Source organism: Oncorhynchus keta, chromosome 1 (genome assembly GCF_023373465.1).
Source record: "Oncorhynchus keta strain PuntledgeMale-10-30-2019 chromosome 1, Oket_V2, whole genome shotgun sequence".
In the NCBI taxonomy this organism is placed as follows: Eukaryota; Metazoa; Chordata; class Actinopteri; order Salmoniformes; family Salmonidae; genus Oncorhynchus; species Oncorhynchus keta.
In genome coordinates, this window is record NC_068421.1 from 90326841 (window position 1) to 90349403 (window position 22563).

A 22563-nucleotide genomic window follows, 5' to 3' on the forward strand; every position below is an offset into this window, starting at 1 on the left:
TGATGTTAGGCCCTGCAGCAGTACCTCATAGCAGAGTGGTGTTGAGGGGAGGTGTATGTGATGTTAGACCCTGCAGCAGTACCTCATAGCAGAGTGGTGTTGAGGGGAGGTGTATGTGATGTTAGGCCCTGCAGCAGTACCTCATAACAGAGTGGTGTTGAGGGGAGGTGTATGTGATGTTAGGCCCTGCAGCAGTACCTCATAACAGAGTGGTGTTGAGGGAGGTGTATGTGATGTTAGGCCCTGCAGCAGTACCTCATAGCAGAGTGGTGTTGAGGGAGGTGTATGTGATGTTAGGCCCTGCAGCAGTACCTCATAACAGAGTGGTGTTGAGGGGAGGTGTATGTGATGTTAGGCCCTGCAGCAGTACCTCATAACAGAGTGGTGTTGAGGGGAGGTGTATGTGATGTTAGGCCCTGCAGCAGTACCTCATAACAGAGTGGTGTTGAGGGGAGGTGTATGTGATGTTAGGCCCTGCAGCAGTACCTCATAGCAGAGTGGTGTTGAGGGGAGGTGTATGTGATGTTAGGCCCTGCAGCAGTACCTCATAACAGAGTGGTGTTGAGGGAGGTGTATGTGATGTTAGGCCCTGCAGCAGTACCTCATAGCAGAGTGGTGTTGAGGGGAGGTGTATGTGATGTTAGGCCCTGCAGCAGTACCTCATAGCAGAGTGGTGTTGAGGGGAGGTGTATGTGATGTTAGACCCTGCAGCAGTACCTCATAACAGAGTGGTGTTGAGGGAGGTGTATGTGATGTTAGGCCCTGCAGCAGTACCTCATAACAGAGTGGTGTTGAGGGGAGGTGTATGTGATGTTAGGCCCTGCAGCAGTACCTCATAGCAGAGTGGTGTTGAGGGAGGTGTATGTGATGTTAGGCCCTGCAGCAGTACCTCATAGCAGAGTGGTGTTGAGGGGAGGTGTATGTGATGTTAGGCCCTGCAGCAGTACCTCATAGCAGAGTGGTGTTGAGGGGAGGTGTATGTGATGTTAGGCCCTGCAGCAGTACCTCATAACAGAGTGGTGTTGAGGGGAGGTGTATGTGATGTTAGGCCCTGCAGCAGTACCTCATAACAGAGTGGTGTTGAGGGGAGGTGTATGTGATGTTAGGCCCTGCAGCAGTACCTCATAACAGAGTGGTGTTGAGGGGAGGTGTATGTGATGTTAGGCCCTGCAGCAGTACCTCATAGCAGAGTGGTGTTGAGGGGAGGTGTATGTGATGTTAGGCCCTGCAGCAGTACCTCATAACAGAGTGGTGTTGAGGGGAGGTGTATGTGATGTTAGGCCCTGCAGCAGTACCTCATAGCAGAGTGGTGTTGAGGGGAGGTGTATGTGATGTTAGGCCCTGCAGCAGTACCTCATAGCAGAGTGGTGTTGAGGGAGGTGTATGTGATGTTAGGCCCTGCAGCAGTACCTCATAGCAGAGTGGTGTTGAGGGGAGGTGTATGTGATGTTAGGCCCTGCAGCAGTACCTCATAACAGAGTGGTGTTGAGGGAGGTGTATGTGATGTTAGGCCCTGCAGCAGTACCTCATAGCAGAGTGGTGTTGAGGGGAGGTGTATGTGATGTTAGGCCCTGCAGCAGTACCTCATAGCAGAGTGGTGTTGAGGGAGGTGTATGTGATGTTAGGCCCTGCAGCAGTACCTCATAGCAGAGTGGTGTTGAGGGGAGGTGTATGTGATGTTAGGCCCTGCAGCAGTACCTCATAGCAGAGTGGTGTTGAGGGGAGGTGTATGTGATGTTAGGCCCTGCAGCAGTACCTCATAACAGAGTGGTGTTGAGGGGAGGTGTATGTGATGTTAGGCCCTGCAGCAGTACCTCATAACAGAGTGGTGTTGAGGGGAGGTGTATGTGATGTTAGGCCCTGCAGCAGTACCTCATAACAGAGTGGTGTTGAGGGGAGGTGTATGTGATGTTAGGCCCTGCAGCAGTACCTCATAGCAGAGTGGTGTTGAGGGGAGGTGTATGTGATGTTAGGCCCTGCAGCAGTACCTCATAACAGAGTGGTGTTGAGGGGAGGTGTATGTGATGTTAGGCCCTGCAGCAGTACCTCATAACAGAGTGGTGTTGAGGGAGGTGTATGTGATGTTAGGCCCTGCAGCAGTACCTCATAACAGAGTGGTGTTGAGGGGAGGTGTATGTGATGTTAGGCCCTGCAGCAGTACCTCATAGCAGAGTGGTGTTGAGGGGAGGTGTATGTGATGTTAGACCCTGCAGCAGTACCTCATAGCAGAGTGGTGTTGAGGGAGGTGTATGTGATGTTAGGCCCTGCAGCAGTACCTCATAACAGAGTGGTGTTGAGGGGAGGTGTATGTGATGTTAGGCCCTGCAGCAGTACCTCATAACAGAGTGGTGTTGAGGGAGGTGTATGTGATGTTAGGCCCTGCAGCAGTACCTCATAGCAGAGTGGTGTTGAGGGGAGGTGTATGTGATGTTAGGCCCTGCAGCAGTACCTCATAACAGAGTGGTGTTGAGGGGAGGTGTATGTGATGTTAGGCCCTGCAGCAGTACCTCATAACAGAGTGGTGTTGAGGGGAGGTGTATGTGATGTTAGGCCCTGCAGCAGTACCTCATAACAGAGTGGTGTTGAGGGAGGTGTATGTGATGTTAGGCCCTGCAGCAGTACCTCATAGCAGAGTGGTGTTGAGGGGAGGTGTATGTGATGTTAGGCCCTGCAGCAGTACCTCATAACAGAGTGGTGTTGAGGGAGGTGTATGTGATGTTAGGCCCTGCAGCAGTACCTCATAGCAGAGTGGTGTTGAGGGGAGGTGTATGTGATGTTAGGCCCTGCAGCAGTACCTCATAGCAGAGTGGTGTTGAGGGGAGGTGTATGTGATGTTAGACCCTGCAGCAGTACCTCATAACAGAGTGGTGTTGAGGGAGGTGTATGTGATGTTAGGCCCTGCAGCAGTACCTCATAACAGAGTGGTGTTGAGGGAGGTGTATGTGATGTTAGGCCCTGCAGCAGTACCTCATAGCAGAGTGGTGTTGAGGGGAGGTGTATGTGATGTTAGGCCCTGCAGCAGTACCTCATAGCAGAGTGGTGTTGAGGGGAGGTGTATGTGATGTTAGGCCCTGCAGCAGTACCTCATAGCAGAGTGGTGTTGAGGGGAGGTGTATGTGATGTTAGGCCCTGCAGCAGTACCTCATAACAGAGTGGTGTTGAGGGGAGGTGTATGTGATGTTAGGCCCTGCAGCAGTACCTCATAACAGAGTGGTGTTGAGGGGAGGTGTATGTGATGTTAGGCCCTGCAGCAGTACCTCATAACAGAGTGGTGTTGAGGGGAGGTGTATGTGATGTTAGGCCCTGCAGCAGTACCTCATAGGAGAGTGGTGTTGAGGGGAGGTGTATGTGATGTTAGGCCCTGCAGCAGTACCTCATAACAGAGTGGTGTTGAGGGGAGGTGTATGTGATGTTAGGCCCTGCAGCAGTACCTCATAGCAGAGTGGTGTTGAGGGGAGGTGTATGTGATGTTAGGCCCTGCAGCAGTACCTCATAGCAGAGTGGTGTTGAGGGGAGGTGTATGTGATGTTAGGCCCTGCAGCAGTACCTCATAGCAGAGTGGTGTTGAGGGGAGGTGTATGTGATGTTAGGCCCTGCAGCAGTACCTCATAACAGAGTGGTGTTGAGGGGAGGTGTATGTGATGTTAGGCCCTGCAGCAGTACCTCATAGCAGAGTGGTGTTGAGGGGAGGTGTATGTGATGTTAGGCCCTGCAGCAGTACCTCATAACAGAGTGGTGTTGAGGGGAGGTGTATGATGTTAGGCCCTGCAGCAGTACCTCATAGCAGAGTGGTGTTGAGGGAGGTGTATGTGATGTTAGGCCCTGCAGCAGTACCTCATAGCAGAGTGGTGTTGAGGGGAGGTGTATGTGATGTTAGGCCCTGCAGCAGTACCTCATAGCAGAGTGGTGTTGAGGGGAGGTGTATGTGATGTTAGGCCCTGCAGCAGTACCTCATAACAGAGTGGTGTTGAGGGAGGTGTATGTGATGTTAGGCCCTGCAGCAGTACCTCATAACAGAGTGGTGTTGAGGGGAGGTGTATGTGATGTTAGGCCCTGCAGCAGTACCTCATAGCAGAGTGGTGTTGAGGGAGGTGTATGTGATGTTAGACCCTGCAGCAGTACCTCATAGCAGAGTGGTGTTGAGGGGAGGTGTATGTGATGTTAGGCCCTGCAGCAGTACCTCATAGCAGAGTGGTGTTGAGGGGAGGTGTATGTGATGTTAGGCCCTGCAGCAGTACCTCATAACAGAGTGGTGTTGAGGGGAGGTGTATGTGATGTTAGGCCCTGCAGCAGTACCTCATAACAGAGTGGTGTTGAGGGAGGTGTATGTGATGTTAGGCCCTGCAGCAGTACCTCATAGCAGAGTGGTGTTGAGGGGAGGTGTATGTGATGTTAGGCCCTGCAGCAGTACCTCATAACAGAGTGGTGTTGAGGGGAGGTGTATGTGATGTTAGGCCCTGCAGCAGTACCTCATAACAGAGTGGTGTTGAGGGAGGTGTATGTGATGTTAGGCCCTGCAGCAGTACCTCATAGCAGAGTGGTGTTGAGGGGAGGTGTATGTGATGTTAGGCCCTGCAGCAGTACCTCATAGCAGAGTGGTGTTGAGGGGAGGTGTATGTGATGTTAGGCCCTGCAGCAGTACCTCATAGCAGAGTGGTGTTGAGGGGAGGTGTATGTGATGTTAGGCCCTGCAGCAGTACCTCATAGCAGAGTGGTGTTGAGGGGAGGTGTATGTGATGTTAGGCCCTGCAGCAGTACCTCATAGCAGAGTGGTGTTGAGGGGAGGTGTATGTGATGTTAGGCCCTGCAGCAGTACCTCATAACAGAGTGGTGTTGAGGTGAGGTGTATGGAGTGTCCTGGCCACTGAGAGGCCACTGCCACCTGCTGACAGCACCTGGACCTGTAGCTTATACACACTGTCTGGCTGCAGCCACTCCACTGTCAGAGAGCGCTGGTCCTGGTGGAGAACAGTACATGAGTACACAGGGAGGGAAATATAGGGATGGCTTACAGTCAGAGATGATCACACACACACACACACACACACACACACACACACACACACACACACACACACACACACACACACACACACACACACACACTCGTTCTCACCGGGGCTACTATCTGTGTCTGAGAGACACGGGTGTCCTGTCCTGCCGTTGCCATGGTGCTAGAGGACACCTGCACCCAGGAAAACTGGAACCCTGCGATGGGCGTCTGCCCCGGTGCAGTCTGGGAGAGCTGCCAGCGGAACAGGCCCTGCAGGGAACCGTTGACCGTGTGGAACTCTGCAGTCAGCTTCTCAGGACGCAGTACCACCTTCTTGGACACCAGGGGGCGCTCTGACACAGGAAAACCCACATTTACACATCGTTACTAAATAATAATTTTGACCCACAATATAACTACAGTTCGTACATAACAAAGGACCTAAATATTTCAAAGGTCATAGAATCATAGATAAAACGTATATAATTGTCATTGAGAGTAAGAAGCTGTGCAGAAATAGTGTATTCACACTCCTCCTGATACTCAATCAGTCTGTCAGATATTCACTTTCTTCATGCTGTGTTTTACGGCATGTGTGGCGCTTGGGATACCTTCTCTGGCACAGGGCAAGGCCTTGCCCCCTCTCGCCATGACCGCAGAACAAGGTGGGGTCGTTACCGCAGTAAAAGCTTCTGACCTCTGATCCCCCTCTGGTGCTACGAGCGCCACAGCGATCCGGTACTTACAAGCGAACAGCAGCCCAGTGATAACATAATGTGTTCCCTGAGAGGAGAAACGAGGAGTGAGGTGAAGAGGCAAATTAGTTAAGAACACGTTCTTATTTACAATGACAGCCCACCGTGGAACAGTGGGTTAACTGCCTTGTTCAGGGGCAGAACGACAGATGTTTACCGTGTCAGCTCGGGGATTCAATCCAGCAACCCTTTGGCTACTGGCCCAACCCTCTAACCACTAGGCTACCTGCCACCCTTGAGAGATAGGCTGGAGAGAGATAGGGGAGAGATAAAGAGATAGGGGAGAGATAGCTCGGAGAGAGACAGAGAGACACCCATACAAAAAGGGAGGGAGTGGAATCTAAATATCCTACTGGCGCAGAGCCAAATGTTCTCCAAGGCCATAGAACCAAGACAAAGTCCATTAGTTGTGAGAGAGAAGAGAGTGAAGTCCCGCTCACACTGCTGTGGTACTATTCATCACCATCACAGTACTCAAACTCACATGGAGAGAGTTCTGCTGGGGGGAGAGACAGAGAGAGAGACGTGAGGGAGAGAGATCGATGATGATCTGGGGGAGGGCCAAAGAGGGCCTATAGCAGCATCTAGATCTTCTGCACAGATTCTGTCAGACCTGGGCCCTGACAGACCTGGGCCCTGACAGACCTGGGCCCTGACAGACCTGGGCCCTGACAGACCTGGGCCCTGACAGACCTGGGCCCTGACAGACCTGGGCCCTGACAGACCTGGGCCCTGTCAGACCTGGGCCCTGTCAGACCTGGGCCCTGTCAGACCTGGGCCCTGTCAGACCTGGGCCCTGACAGACCTGGGCCCTGACAGACCTGGGCCCTGACAGACCTGGGCCCTGACAGTAAATCTCCGTAAGACAAAAATACTGGTGTTCCAAAAAAGGTCCAGTTGCCAGGACAACAAATACAAATTCCATCTAGACACCGTTGCCCGAGAGCACACAAAAAACTATACATACCACGGCCTAAACATCAGCGCCACAGGTAACTTCCACAAAGCTGTGAACGAGCTGAGACATACCAATTAGGATGTGGCTGAAGATACTTGAATCAGTTATAGAATCCATTGCCCTTTATGGTTGTGAGTTCTGGGGTCTGCTCACCAACCAAGAATTCATCAAATGGAACAAACACCAAATTGAGACTCTGCATGCAGAATTCTGGCAGAATACCTGACCACTGTGACTGACCCAAACTGAAGGAAAGCTTTGACTATGTACAGACTCAGTGAGCATAGCCTTGCTATTGAGAAAGGCCGCCGTAGGCAGACCTGACTCTCAACAGAAGACAGGCTATGTGCTCACTGCCCACAAAATGAGGTGGAAACTGAACTCCCTAACCTCCTGCCAAATGTATGACCATATTAGAGACACTGATTTCCCTCAGATTACACACAACCACAAAGAATTTGAAAACAAATCCAAATTTGATCAACTCCCTTATCTATTGGGTGAAATACTCCAGTGTGCATCACAGCAGCAAGATTTGTGACCTGTTGCCACAAGAAAAGGTCAACCAGTGAAGAGCAAACACCATTGTAAATACAACCCATATTTATGCTTATTTATTTTCCCTTTTGTACTATTTGCACATTGTCACAACACTGTTTCTAGACATAATATGACATTTGAAATATCTTTATTCTTTTGGAACTTCTGTAATGTTTACTGTTCATTTTTGTTGTTTATTTCACTTAGTTTATTATCTATTTCACTTGCTTTGGCAATGTTAACATATGTTTCCCATGCCAATAAGCCCTTAGATAGATAGAGGAGATAGAGAGAGAGCAGAAAAGTTGAACAACTGAACAACTCTACATCAGCCAGTCAGCCAGCCAACTCTGGTCTCAAGTGAGGGAAGAATGTGAAAGTCAAACAGACAGGAACAAAAATATGATAAAAGAAGAGAGAAATGATGAAAGCCGAGCTGTGTGCCAGGGTGTAATATTCGATCTCCGTAGCCCCTCTCGTAAAGCGATGGCTCATACCTCTCACACAGTTCTAGTACACATACACAGCGCCCACCTCAGCCAGACCACAGCCAGGCCCCAGCAAGACCCCAACCAGACCACAGCCAGGCCCCAGCAAGACCCCAGCCAGGACTCAGCCAGGCCCCAGCCAGGACTCAGCCAGGCCCCAGCCAGACCACAGCCAGGCCCCAGCAAGACCCCAACCAGACCACAGCCAGGCCCCAGCCAGGACTCAGCCAGGCCCCAGCCAGGACTCAGCCAGGCCCCAGCCAGACCACAGCCAGACCCCAGCCAGACCACAGCCAGGCCCCAGCCAGGACTCAGCCAGGCCCCAGCCAGGACCAGCCAGGCCCCAGCCAGGACCCAGCCAGACCCCAGCCAGACCCCAGCCAGACCCCAGCCAGGCCCCAGCCAGACCCCAGCCAGACCACAGCCAGGCCCCAGCCAGGACCCCAGCCAGACCCCAGCCAGGCCCCAGCCAGGACTCAGCCAGGCCCCAGCCAGGACTCAGCCAGGCCCCAGCCAGGCCCCAGCTAGACCCCGGCCAGGCCCCAGCCAGACCCCAGCCAGACCCCAGCCAGGCCCCAGCCAGGACTCAGCCAGACCCCAGCCAGACCCCAGCCAGACCCCAGCCAGGACCCAGCCAGGCCCCAGCCAGACCCCAGCCAGGCCCCAGCCAGACCCAGCCAGGCCCCAGCCAGGCCCAGCCAGACCCCAGCCAGACCCCAGCCAGGCCCCAGCCAGGACTCAGCCAGGCCCCAGCCAGGACTCAGCCAGGCCCCAGCCAGGACTCAGCCAGACCCCAGCCAGACCCCAGCCAGGCCCCAGCCAGACCCCAGCCAGACCCCAGCCAGGCCCCAGCTAGACCCCAGCCAGACCCCAGCCAGGACTCAGCCAGACCTCAGCCAGGCCCCAGCCAGAGGCCCCAGCCAGGACTCAGCCAGACCCCAGCCAGGCCCCAGCCAGGACCCAGCCAGGCCCCAGCCAGGCCCCAGCCAGACCCCCAGCCAGGACTCAGCCAGGCCCCAGCCAGACCCCAGCCAGGACTCAGCCAGACCCCAGCCAGACCCCAGCCAGACCCCAGCCAGGACTCAGCCAGGCCCCAGCCAGGCCCCAGCCAGGCCCCAGCCAGACCCCAGCCAGACCCCAGCCAGACCACAGCCAGGCCCCAGCCAGGCCCCAGCCAGACCCCAGCCAGGCCCCAGCCAGACCCAGCCAGGCCCCAGCCAGGACTCAGCCAGGCCCCAGCCAGGCCCCAGCCAGACCCCAGCCAGGCCCCAGCCAGACCCCAGCCAGACCCCAGCCAGGCCCCAGCCAGGACTCAGCCAGACCCCAGCCAGACCCCAGCCAGGACTCAGCCAGGCCCCAGCCAGACCCCAGCCAGGCCCCAGCCAGACCCCAGCCAGGCCCCAGCCAGGACTCAGCCAGACCCCAGCCAGACCCCAGCCAGACCCCAGCCAGGACTCAGCCAGGCCCCAGCCAGGACTCAGCCAGACCCCAGCCAGGCCCCAGCCAGGACTCAGCCAGACCCCAGCCAGACCCCAGCCAGGCCCCAGCCAGGCCCCAGCCAGACCCCAGCCAGGCCCCAGCCAGGACCCAGCCAGACCCCAGCCAGGCCCCAGCCAGGACTCAGCCAGGCCCCAGCCAGACCCCAGCCAGGCCCCAGCCAGGCCCCAGCCAGGCCCCAGCCAGGCCCCAGCCAGACCCCAGCCAGACCCCAGCCAGGCCCCAGCCAGGCCCAGCCAGACCCCAGCCAGACCCCAGCCAGACCCCAGCCAGGACTCAGCCAGGCCCCAGCCAGACCCCAGCCAGGCCCCAGCCAGACCCCAGCCAGGCCCCAGCCAGACCCAGCCAGACCCCAGCCAGACCCCAGCCAGACCCCAGCCAGGACTCAGCCAGACCCCAGCCAGGCCCCAGCCAGACCCCAGCCAGGACTCAGCCAGACCCCAGCCAGACCCCAGCCAGGCCCCAGCCAGACCCCAGCCAGACCCCAGCCAGGCCCCAGCTAGACCCCAGCCAGACCCCAGCCAGGACTCAGCCAGACCTCAGCCAGGCCCCAGCCAGACCCCAGCCAGGACTCAGCCAGACCCCAGCCAGGCCCCAGCCAGGACTCAGCCAGGCCCCAGCCAGACCCCAGCCAGACCCCAGCCAGGACTCAGCCAGGCCCCAGCCAGACCCCAGCCAGGACTCAGCCAGACCCCAGCCAGGCCCCAGCCAGACCCCAGCCAGACCCCAGCCAGGACTCAGCCAGGCCCCAGCCAGACCCCAGCCAGGACTCAGCCAGGACTCAGCCAGGCCCCAGCCAGACCCCAGCCAGGAGTCAGCCAGACCCCAGCCAGACCCCAGCCAGGACTCAGCCAGGACTCAGCCAGGCCCCAGCCAGACCCCAGCCAGGACTCAGCCAGGCCCCAGCCAGACCCCAGCCAGGCCCCAGCCAGACCCCAGCCAGACCCCAGCCAGACCCCAGCCAGGCCCCAGCCAGACCCCAGCCAGACCCCAGCCAGGACTCAGCCAGACCTCAGCCAGGCCCCAGCCAGACCCCAGCCAGGACTCAGCCAGACCCCAGCCAGGCCCCAGGCAGGACCAGCCAGGCCCCAGCCAGACCCCAGCCAGGACTCAGCCAGGCCCCAGCCAGACCCCCAGCCAGGACTCAGCCAGACCCCAGCCAGGCCCCAGCCAGACCCCAGCCAGGACTCAGCCAGACCCCAGCCAGACCCCAGCCAGGCCCCAGCCAGGACTCAGCCAGACCCCAGCCAGACCCCAGGCAGGACTCAGCCAGGCCTCAGCCAGACCCCAGCCAGGACCCAGCCAGACCCCAGCCAGGCCCCAGCCAGGACTCAGCCAGACCCCAGCCAGGGTAGCTGATGACGGATGCAGTGGGAGAGATAGCCAGCTACAGCTCTCTGGTCTTGGCTGCCGCTCCGCTTTCTGACACAGATCTGCTTTGGCTCATTTTTATGACGAAGAAGTTAGTGTCCACTCCAGCTGAGGGACTGTTTATTAATATGACTCATCCAATAGTCCCACACTGTGGAGAAGCTGAGGGACTGTTTATTAATATGACTCATCCAATAGTCCCAGACTGTGGAGAAGCTGAGGGACTGTTTATTAATATGACTCATCCAATAGTCCCAAACTGTGGAGAAGCTGAGGGACTGTTTATTAATGACTCATTCATTAGTCCCAGACTGTGGAGAAGCTGAGGGACTGTTTATTAATGACTCATCCAATAGTCCCAGACTGTGGAGAAGCTGAGGGACTGTTTACTAATGACTCATCCAATAGTCCCAGACTGTGGAGAAGCTCAGGGACTGTTTATTAATATGACTCATCCATTAGTCCCAGACTGTGGAGAAGCTGAGGGACTGTTTATTAATGACTCATCCAATAGTCCCACACTGTGGAGAAGCTGAGGGACTGTTTATTAATGACTCATCCAATAGTCCCAGACTGTGGAGAAGCTGAGGGACTGTTTATTAATGACTCATCCAATAGTCCCAGACTGTGGAGAAGCTGAGGGACTGTTTATTAATATGACTCATCCATTAGTCCCAGACTGTGGAGAAGCTGAGGGACTGTTTATTAATATGACTCATCCAATAGTCCCAGACTGTGGAGAAGCTGAGGGACTGTTTATTAATATGACTCATCCATTAGTCCCAGACTGTGGAGAAGCTGAGGGACTGTTTACTAATGACTCATCCAATAGTCCCACACTGTGGAGAAGCTGGGGGACTGTTTACTAATGACTCATCCAATAGTCCCACACTGTGGAGAAGATGAGGGATTGTTTATTAATGACTCATTCGTTAGTCCCAGACTGTGGAGAAGCTGAGGGACTGTTTATTAATATGACTCAATCATTAGTCCCAGACTGTGGAGAAGCTGAGGGACTGTTTACTAATGACTCATCCAATAGTCCCACACTGTGGAGAAGCTGGGGGATATAACATAGCAGTTTTAGTTGGCAAACCCAATATAAAACAGTATTGGAATCTTTCACAGTATCAGCCAACAGCCATCTGGCCTAACGAAGTTGTGGAAATGCTGTTCTATTCTATAGCTCTGCAACTCACCTGCACAGTGGCTTTTTTCTCTGTCTGGCTGACGTTGCTGGCACATATATGAGGATACCACCTCAGGACGTATGTAGTGGAGTCCTTATAGGTTTCTGGAACACAGAAGGTGGACACAGTGTTATGATGCTGTAGACCAAGAGGGCTGAAGAGAAACATATTGACAGTTGAATTGCTAACACTGTTGCTAACATTGTCACCAGAGCGCTTTGGCCTTCAACCACACACTCTTCTCCTGTATCCAGGCAACATCACATCTTTCACCAGATCCATCTCTACATCATCTCCAGGTTGACGACATTGAACCCCAGACGAGCCTCTCTCTCCCTCTCTTTCTCTTTCTACCCCCCTCCCCCCTTCTTCTTTCACCAGATCCATCTCTCCATGAACTCTAGGTTGAACCCCAGATGAACATTCTCTCTCTCTTTCTCTTACTTTCCTTTGCTCTCTATCTCTAACTGTCTGTCTGTCTGTCTGTCTCTCTGTCTCTGTCACACACACACACACACACACACACACACACACACACACACACACACACACACACACACACACACACACACACACACACACACACACACACACACACACACACACACACACACACACACATACACACACATACACACACACACACACACACACACACACACACACACACACACACACACACACACACACACACACACACACACACACACACACACACACACACACACACACACACACACACACACACACACACACACACACACACACACACACACACACACACACACACACACACACACACACACACACACACACATACACACACACACACACACACATACACACACACATATACATCTGCTCCCGGTTATGTTCCCATATTGATGTTATTAAATCTGTCCTCGTGCTCCTCATTCTCTCTCAGGCAGATTTACGGAGCACAACGTCAGCTCCATCGCCATTACCTCGCCAAACACACTATTTTAAGACTTTGCTTACGGAGCATATTTGAAATGTGCTTTGTGAGAAACAGTGTTTATTGGAAACACTCAAAGACGAACAAGCAGACAGCAATGTATCTGGCTGTGGACTGTAGTCTGTTGTACAGTGAGGAGAGTCTGGGGTTTCTCTGGCTGGACTGTAGTCTGTTGTACAGTGAGGAGAGTCTGGGGTTTCTCTGGCTGTGGACTGTAGTCTGTTGTACAGTGAGGAGAGTCTGGGGTTTCTCTGGCTGGACTGTAGTCTGTTGTACAGTGAGGAGAGTCTGGGGTTTCTCTGGCTGGACTGTAGTCTGTTGTAAAGTGAGGAGAGTCTGGGGTTTCTCTGGCTGGACTGTAGTCTGTTGTACAGTGAGGAGAGTCTGGGGTTTCTCTGGCTGGACTGTAGTCTGTTGTACAGCGAGGAGAGTCTGGGGTTTCTCTGGCTGGACTGTAGTCTGTTGTACAGTGAGGAGAGTCTGGGGTTTCTCTGGCTGGACTGTAGTCTGTTGTACAGTGAGGAGAGTCTGGGGTTTCTCTGGCTGGACTGTAGTCTGTTGTACAGTGAGGAGAGTCTGGGGTTTCTCTGGCTGTGGACTGTAGTCTGTTGTACAGTGAGGAGAGTCTGGGGTTTCTCTGGCTGGACTGTAGTCTGTTGTACAGTGAGGAGAGTCTGGGGTTTCTCTGGCTGTGGACTGTAGTCTGTTGTACAGTGAGGAGAGTCTGGGGTTTCTCTGGCTGGACTGTAGTCTGTTGTACAGTGAGGAGAGTCTGGGGTTTCTCTGGCTGTGGACTGTAGTCTGTTGTACAGTGAGGAGAGTCTGGGGTTTCTCTGGCTGGACTGTAGTCTGTTGTACAGTGAGGAGAGTCTGGGGTTTCTCTGGCTGGACTGTAGTCTGTTGTACAGTGAGGAGAGTCTGGGGTTTCTCTGGCTGGACTGTAGTCTGTTGTACAGTGAGGAGAGTCTGGGGTTTCTCTGGCTGTGGACTGTAGTCTGTTGTACAGTGAGGAGAGTCTGGGGTTTCTCTGGCTGGACTGTAGTCTGTTGTACAGTGAGGAGAGTCTGGGGTTTCTCTGGCTGGCTCCTCACACCTCTACTGGGAGTGTTTACTCAGCTGTTACAGTATGTGATGTCTCTATTCTAAAGAAACAAATAGTTGTTGTACCAACACATATGACTGTTATATCAACATATGACTGTTATAGCAACATATGACTGTTATAGCAACATATGACTGTTATATCAACATATGACTGTTATAGTAACATATGACTGTTATAGCAACATATGACTGTTATATCAACATATGACTGTTATATCAACATATGACTGTTATAGTAACATATGACTGTTATAGTAACATATGACTGTTATAGTAACATATGACTGTTATAGCAACATATGACTGTTATAGTAACATATGACTGTTATAGTAACATATGACTGTTATATCAACATATGACTGTTATATCAACATATGACTGTTATATCAACATATGACTGTTATAGCAACATATGACTGTTATAGCAACATATGACTGTTATATCAACATATGACTGTTATAGTAACATATGACTGTTATAGCAACATATGACTGTTATATCAACATATGACTGTTATAGCAACATATTGCTGTTATAGTAACATATGACTGTTATATCAACATATGACTGTTATATCAACATATGACTGTTATAGTAACATATGACTGTTATATCAACATATGACTGTTATAGTAACATATGACTGTTATATCAACATATGACTGTTATAGCAACATATGACTGTTATATCAACATATGACTGTTATAGCAACATATTGCTGTTATAGCAACATATGACTGTTATAGCAACATTTGAGTGTTATAGCAACATATTGCTGTTATAGCAACATATTGCTGTTATAGCAACATATTGCTGTTATAGCAACATATGACTGTTATAGTAACATATGACTGTTATATCAACATATGACTGTTATAGTAACATATGACTGTTATATCAACATATGACTGTTATATCAACATATGACTGTTATAGTAACATATGACTGTTATATCAACATATGACTGTTATAGTAACATATGACTGTTATATCAACATATGACTGTTATAGCAACATATTGCTGTTATAGTAACATATTGCTGTTATAGCAACATATTGCTGTTATAGCAACATATGACTGTTATATCAACATATGACTGTTATATCAACATATGACTGTTATAGCAACATATGACTGTTATATCAACATATGACTGTTATAGCAACATATGACTGTTATAGTAACATATGACTGTTATAGCAACATATGACTGTTATAGCAACATATGACTGTTATAGTAACATATGACTGTTATAGTAACATATGACTGTTATAGTAACATATGACTGTTATAGTAACATATGACTGTTATATCAACATATGACTGTTATAGTAACATATGACTGTTATAGTAACATATGACTGTTATATCAACATATGACTGTTATAGCAACATATTGCTGTTATAGCAACATATGACTGTTATATCAACATATGACTGTTATATCAACATATGACTGTTATAGTAACATATGACTGTTATATCAACATATGACTGTTATAGCAACATATTGCTGTTATAGCAACATATGACTGTTATATCAACATATGACTGTTATATCAACATATGACTGTTATAGCAACATATGACTGTTATAGCAACATATTGCTGTTATAGTAACATATGACTGTTATATCAACATATGACTGTTATAGTAACATATGACTGTTATAGCAACATATGACTGTTATAGTAACATATGACTGTTATAGTAACATATGACTGTTATAGTAACATATGACTGTTATATCAACATATGACTGTTATATCAACATATGACTGTTATATCAACATATGACTGTTATATCAACATATGACTGTTATAGTAACATATGACTGTTATAGTAACATATGACTGTTATATCAACATATGACTGTTATAGTAACATATGACTGTTATATCAACATATGACTGTTATAGTAACATATGACTGTTATATCAACATATGACTGTTATAGTAACATATGACTGTTATATCAACATATGACTGTTATAGTAACATATGACTGTTATATCAACATATGACTGTTATATCAACATATGACTGTTATAGTAACATATTGCTGTTATATCAACATATGACTGTAAAAACAATATATTAGTATCATAGCAACATACTGTAGATAGCGTGACGTGACATGGTCAGTTAACCTTCGACGGGGCAGAAGTCTGTGAGTTGTTCTGCTTCTGGATGGCTAGCAACAATGACAACAAACTGCCATATGGGGAATCCTAAATGACCCGCTAGTTTTACGTTGTTCTTGATACCATGTCTTGTTTTGAGGTGTTTTGGCTGATTTCATGTCAATGCTAATATGGCACAACAACAACAAAAAATGCTAGCTAGCTAACCAACAACTGTAACGATGTATTTGAGAGACAACAAGTGCTCATTGTGCAAATTAAATGTATGTTTTCAATAAACATTGGAGACTAAATATAGTTTACATGTTGTCAACAATCTAAGCCAACCTCATCTGTTTTGACCCATGACCCCTGCTTGGGGATTCTTGTGGCTGTATTATCCAACGAGGAGAGGAGGAGTAGAGATGTGATGTCGTGCCTCTGTCTTTTTTTTTTGTGTCTTTCTTTTTGTACAACTTGCCTTGGTGCCGTCTCTTCCAGAAGACCTTAACCTGCAGCTGGTTGTTGTGGTAGTGAGGGGCAGCCGCTTCCAAGCGAAGGTTGTGGGGAGACGAAGGGTTGACCAGGTGAGGGGCAGCAGGGTTGACCAGGTGAGGGGCGGAAGGGAGCTCGTTGGAGAACTGACCTTTAGTCTGCTCAGGACCAGGTGGGGCAGGTAAAGATGACAAACCTGAGAGAGAGAGTACCAGTCAAATGTTTGGACACTCATTCAAGGATTTTAAATTATTTTTACTATTTTCTAAATTGTAGAATAATAGTGAAGACATCAAAACTATGAAATAACACATGGAATCTTGTAGTAACCAAAAACGTGTTAAACAAATCAAAATATATTTGAGATTCTTCAAAGTAGCCACCCTTTGCCTTGATGACAGCTTTGCACACTATTGGCATTCTCTCAACCAGCTTCACCTGGAATGCTTTCCCAACAGTTATGTTGGAAGTGCTGACCACTTGATTTAGTTACACATTTCAAATATGTACTGTCGAGAGATATTTGACCCCCAATCTTGATTAAAAAAATGACCATATCAGACATATGTTTTTAAAAGACAGTTGTATTTAATTGATAACATTAGTTGAAAACAAATTAAATAATAGGAGTAGGCTACACCATCAACATTTAGTTTTCCATTGATACATGTCAGGTAAATTTCCATAGTAGATTTACTGTGGTAAACGAGGAATTACTTTATTTCAGTTGAAAGGAATGATCGTCAAATAGATAAATCACCCTTGGTCTGTTCATAAAGATCACCCGTAGTCTGTTCATAAAGATCACCCATAGTCTGCTCATAAAGATCACCCGTAGTCTGTTCATAAAGATCACCCGTAGTTTGTTCATAAAGATAACCTATAGTCTGCTCATAAAGATCACCCATAGTCTGCTCATAAAGATCACCCATAGTCTGCTCATAAAGATAACCCATAGTCTGCTCATAAAGATAACCCATAGTCTGTTCATAAAGATCACCCATAGTCTGTTCATAAAGATCACCCGTAGTCTGCTCATAAAGATCACCCGTAGTCTGCTCATAAAGATCACCCGTAGTCTGTTCATAAAGATAACCCGTAGTTTGTTCATAAAGATCACCCGTAGTCTGCTCATAAAGATCACCTGTAGTCTGTTCATAAAGATAACCCGTAGTCTGCTCATAAAGATCACCCCTAGTCTGCTCATAAAGATCACCCGTAGTCTGTTCATAAAGATCACCCATAGTCTGCTCATAAAGATAACCCGTAGTCTGCTCATAAAGATAACCCATAGTCTGTTCATAAAGATAACCCATAGTCTGTTCATAAAGATAACCCATAGTCTGTTCATAAAGATAACCCATAGTCTGTTCATAAAGATAACCCGTAGTCTGTTCATAAAGATAACCCATAGTCTGTTCATAAAGATCACCCATAGTCTGCTCATAAAGATCACCCATAGTCTGCTCATAAAGATAACCCATAGTCTGCTCATAAAGATAACCCATAGTCTGTTCATAAAGATAACCCGTAGTCTGTTCATAAAGATAACCCTTAGTCTGTTCATAAAGATCACCCATAGTCTGTTCATAAAGATCACCCGTAGTCTGCTCATAAAGATCACCCGTAGTCTGCTCATAAAGATCACCCGTAGTCTGTTCATAAAGATAACCCGTAGTCTGCTCATAAAGATCACCCCTAGTCTGTTCATAAAGATCACCCATAGTCTGCTCATAAAGATAACCCGTAGTCTGCTCATAAAGATAACCCATAGTCTGTTCATAAAGATAACCCGTAGTCTGCTCATAAAGATCACCCGTAGTCTGTTCATAAAGATCACCCATAGTCTGCTCATAAAGATAACCCGTAGTCTGCTCATAAAGATAACCCATAGTCTGTTCATAAAGATAACCCATAGTCTGTTCATAAAGATAACCCATAGTCTGTTCATAAAGATAACCCATAGTCTGTTCATAAAGATAACCCGTAGTCTGTTCATAAAGATAACCCATAGTCTGTTCATAAAGATAACCCATAGTCTGTTCATAAAGATAACCCATAGTCTGTTCATAAAGATAACCCATAGTCTGTTCATAAAGATCACCCATAGTCTGCTCATAAAGATAACCCGTAGTCTGCTCATAAAGATAACCCATAGTCTGTTCATAAAGATAACCCGTAGTCTGTTCATAAAGATAACCCATAGTCTGTTCATAAAGATCACCCATAGTCTGTTCATAAAGATCACCCGTAGTCTGCTCATAAAGATAACCCGTAGTCTGCTCATAAAGCAGTTGTTCCAATGACAATACCAACCAGAGGGCGAAATAGTCTTGGCTGCAATCAAGAATATAAGAACCTCGGCGTCCACATTAGGGAGCGGCAAATCTCTGGCCAATGTTGGTTGCAATTGAGATCAGCTGTGCGAGGTATTTTAGGGCATATCGATGGTTTAACGAGAGATCAGATGGCAATAATCTGTTGGCTTTCGATGGTCACTATTGGCCCCACTGTATTTTCCCCTCTGTCCCCTACTGTACAAGTAAAGAACCATTCCTCAGCACAGAGGGTCAACCGCTTTTCTATAAATATCTTTGATGCCTGAACTGCCATTCAAAGAGCCTTACTGCCAGCATAAAGAATAAGGCATGCATATCCATTAAGTAGGATTTTTACAATCAAAGTTGCGTTTTAAAGGCCACACGAGGGGGAAACCAGGTGCTGATAACGAGGGGAACACCCACTGGCATAACGCACACCCCTCAAGGAATTGGGGGGCCCCCAACTCGCCTCAAAAAATATAAATGCTTTCATACCTGGAAATGCCCATGTGCGAAGCAAAGGATCACTCCAAAGAAGTGTTTAAAATACTAATAACTGACAATACTGGATATGAACTGGAAAATGATCTTATGTAGCCCAATGTGACTTTAAATAATATTGATCACAAAACTGTCATTCCTAAAAGATGTTTCCAGAGATTTGGTCAACTCTGTCAGATTTGTCTAAAATCTTAAATGAATCAGGAATGTTTTTATTTGGCGATTTATTTTCCCATATTTTACAAATGTTTGCATTTAATTTGTATTTTTACAGAGTAAAAATATGTCTGTTTTGAGACTCTGTGGTCAACTCCGTCACTGATGGAGTCCATATTGTTTTGTTAATATTCAGCAAAAATATTTTAAGATCTATGGGATAATGTTTGTTTTGTAAATGTTGTTTTATGTTCTAAATCTAGAAAAACATGGCAAATTGCTAATGAATTTCATAGTGCTATAAATGTTAGAATTAAACAATCAAGGCCATTAAACACAGGTAACCTAGCAGGTTAAGAGTATTGGGCCAGTAACCGAAAGGTTGCTGGTTCGAAATCCCCGAGCCGGAAAGGTGGAAAAATCTGCTGTAATTGCCCTTGAGCAAGGCAGTTAACCCAATGTGGATGTAGATTTAAGGCATTCCCCCTCACCTCTCTGATTCAGAGGGATTGTCCCTTTACATTGATATGATGTGAGACTGTCCGGTCTTTCAACAATCCCTGAGCTCTAAAATAGCAACCTTTTCTCTCAGCCTCATGGCAAAATGTGTAAAATAGTGTAGTATAGTATAGTTATACTGTATAGTATATTATAGTTATACTGTATAGTATAGTATAGTTATACTGTATAGTATATTATAGTTATACTGTATAGTATAGTATAGTTATACTGTATAGTATAGTATAGTTATACTGTATAGTATAGTATAGTTATACTGTATAGTATATTATAGTTATACTGTATATTATAGTATAGTTATACTGTATAGTATAGTATAGTATAGTTATACTGTATAGTATAGTATAGTTATACTGTATAGTATATTATAGTTATACTGTATAGTATAGTATAGTTATACTGTATAGTATAGTATAGTATAGTTATACTGTATAGTATAGTTATACTGTATAGTATAGTATAGTTATACTGTATAGTATAGTATAGTATGGTTATACTGTATAGTATAGTTATACCGCATAGTATAGTTATACTGTATAGTATAGTATAGTATGGTTATACTATATAGTATAGTATAGTTATACTGTATAGTATAGTTATACTGTATAGTATAGTATAGTTATACTGTATAGTATAGTTATACTGTATAGTATAGTATAGTTATACTGTACAGTATAGTGTTGTATAGTTATACTGTACAGTATAGTGTTGTATAGTTATACTGTATAGTATAGTATAGTTATACTGCATAGTATAGTTATACTGTATAGTATAGTATAGTATAGTATAGTATAGTATAGTATGGTTATACTGTATAGTATAGTTACACTGTATAGTATAGTTATACTGCATAGTATAGTTATACTGTATAGTATAGTATGGTTATGCTGTATAGTATAGTATAGTATGGTTATACTGTATAGTATAGTATAGTTACACTGTATAGTATAGTATAGTTTTACTGTATAGTATAGTATAGTTATACTGTATAGTATAGTATAGTTATACTGTATAGCATAGTATAGTATAGGTATACTGTATAGTATAGTATAGTATAGTTATACTGTATAGCATAGTATAGTATAGTTATACTGTATAGTATAGTATAGTTATACTGTATAGTATAGTTATACTGTATAGTATAGTATAGTTATACTGTATGGTATGGTTATACTGTATAGTATAGTATAGTTATACTAAATATTATAGTATAGTTATGCTGTATAGTATAGTATAGTTATACTGTATAGTATAGTATAGTTATAGTACTGCATATTTTGGGGGGTTAAGCCCAGACTTTGCCTTGGGGCCCCATGAAACTGAGCTACACCACTGGGAACACCAGGTGCTGATAAAAAATGAATGAAAAAAGTCAAGACGTATAAAGAATAAGCTGATTTACAGGAAAAATGATACTAATTGGGCCATAGGAAAATACCATGCATGTTTTAGTTACTTTATTAAAAATGGATTGGGCTCGCAGTATAACTAAGCCTGCCATTAAGAGTCCATGTAGGACTGACCAAAGTCAACAGGAAGCTGTGAGGGTTCCACCAAAGCCCCCATGGTGTGTGTGTGTGTGTGGTGTGTGTGGTGTGTGTGTGTGTGTGTGTGTGTGTGTGTGTGTGTGTGTGTGTGTGGTGTGTGTGTGTGTGTGCGTGTGTGTGTGTTTGAGAGAGAGAGTCTGAAAATGCTTTTGCCAGAATTGTTGGGAAGATTTATGTAATCTAATAAAGGACAGAAACCACCACTGGAAAGAAAACACAGAATGTGGCAGATACTGGTGTGTGTGTGTGTGTGTTTGTGTGTGTGTTTGTGTGTGCACCCACCTAAAAGGTCAGGTTAAAGGTTAAATGGTACTCTCTGGGAGGGATCCCCAGGGCCCTCACCAATTGATGACCTCCCAACCGTTGGGATGTCGATAAGCTCTGATCAACAGGACTGATACAAGCCAGGCCCTGGCTTCTGAGGGATAGGGTCATGTCTTTTATCCTGGCCCACAGAGGGAAGTAGCCAGGTCAGGATAATGTCTTTTAGCCTGGCCCCAGAGGGAAGTAGCCAGGTCAGGATAATGTCTTTCAGCCTGGCCCACAGAGGGAAGTAGCCAGGTCAGGATAATGTCTTTTAGCCTGGCCCCAGAGGGAAGTAGCCAGGTCAGGATAATGTATTTCAGCCTGGCCCCAGAGGGAAGTAGCCAGGTCAGGATAATGTCTTTCAGCCTGGCCCACAGAGGGAAGGAGCCAGGTCAGGATAATGTCTTTCAGCCTGGCCCCAGAGGGAAGTAGCCAGGTCAGGATAATGTCTTTCAGCCTGGCCCCAGAGGGAAGTAGCCGGGTCAGGATAATGTCTTTCAGCCTGGCCCCCAGAGGGAAGGAGCCAGGTCAGGATAATGTCTTTCAGCCTGGCCCCCAGAGGGAAGGATCCAGGTCAGGATAATGTCTTTCAGCCTGGCCCCCAGAGGGAAGGATCCAGGTCAGGATAATGTCTTTCAGCCTGGCCCCAGAGGGAAGGATCCAGCCAGGTCAGGATAATGTCTTTCAGCCTGGCCCCAGAGGGAAGTAGCCGGGT

General features: G+C 47.4%; 1 protein-coding gene across 1 annotated transcript in view; it reads right to left on the bottom strand.

Moving 5' to 3' along the window:
* The window catches only part of anos1b (anosmin 1b), a 194582-nt gene that overhangs the window by 2470 nt on the left and 169549 nt on the right, over positions 1-22563 (bottom strand). The window contains exons 9-13 of the mRNA XM_052465113.1: positions 16485-16694; positions 11802-11896; positions 5605-5776; positions 5117-5346; positions 4817-4958 (exon numbers count right to left, since the gene is read on the bottom strand). Of these exons, the coding sequence (XP_052321073.1) occupies positions 4818-4958; positions 5117-5346; positions 5605-5776; positions 11802-11896; positions 16485-16694 (848 nt within the window). The 3' untranslated portion in view covers position 4817. The remainder of the gene's footprint in view (positions 1-4816; positions 4959-5116; positions 5347-5604; positions 5777-11801; positions 11897-16484; positions 16695-22563) is intronic.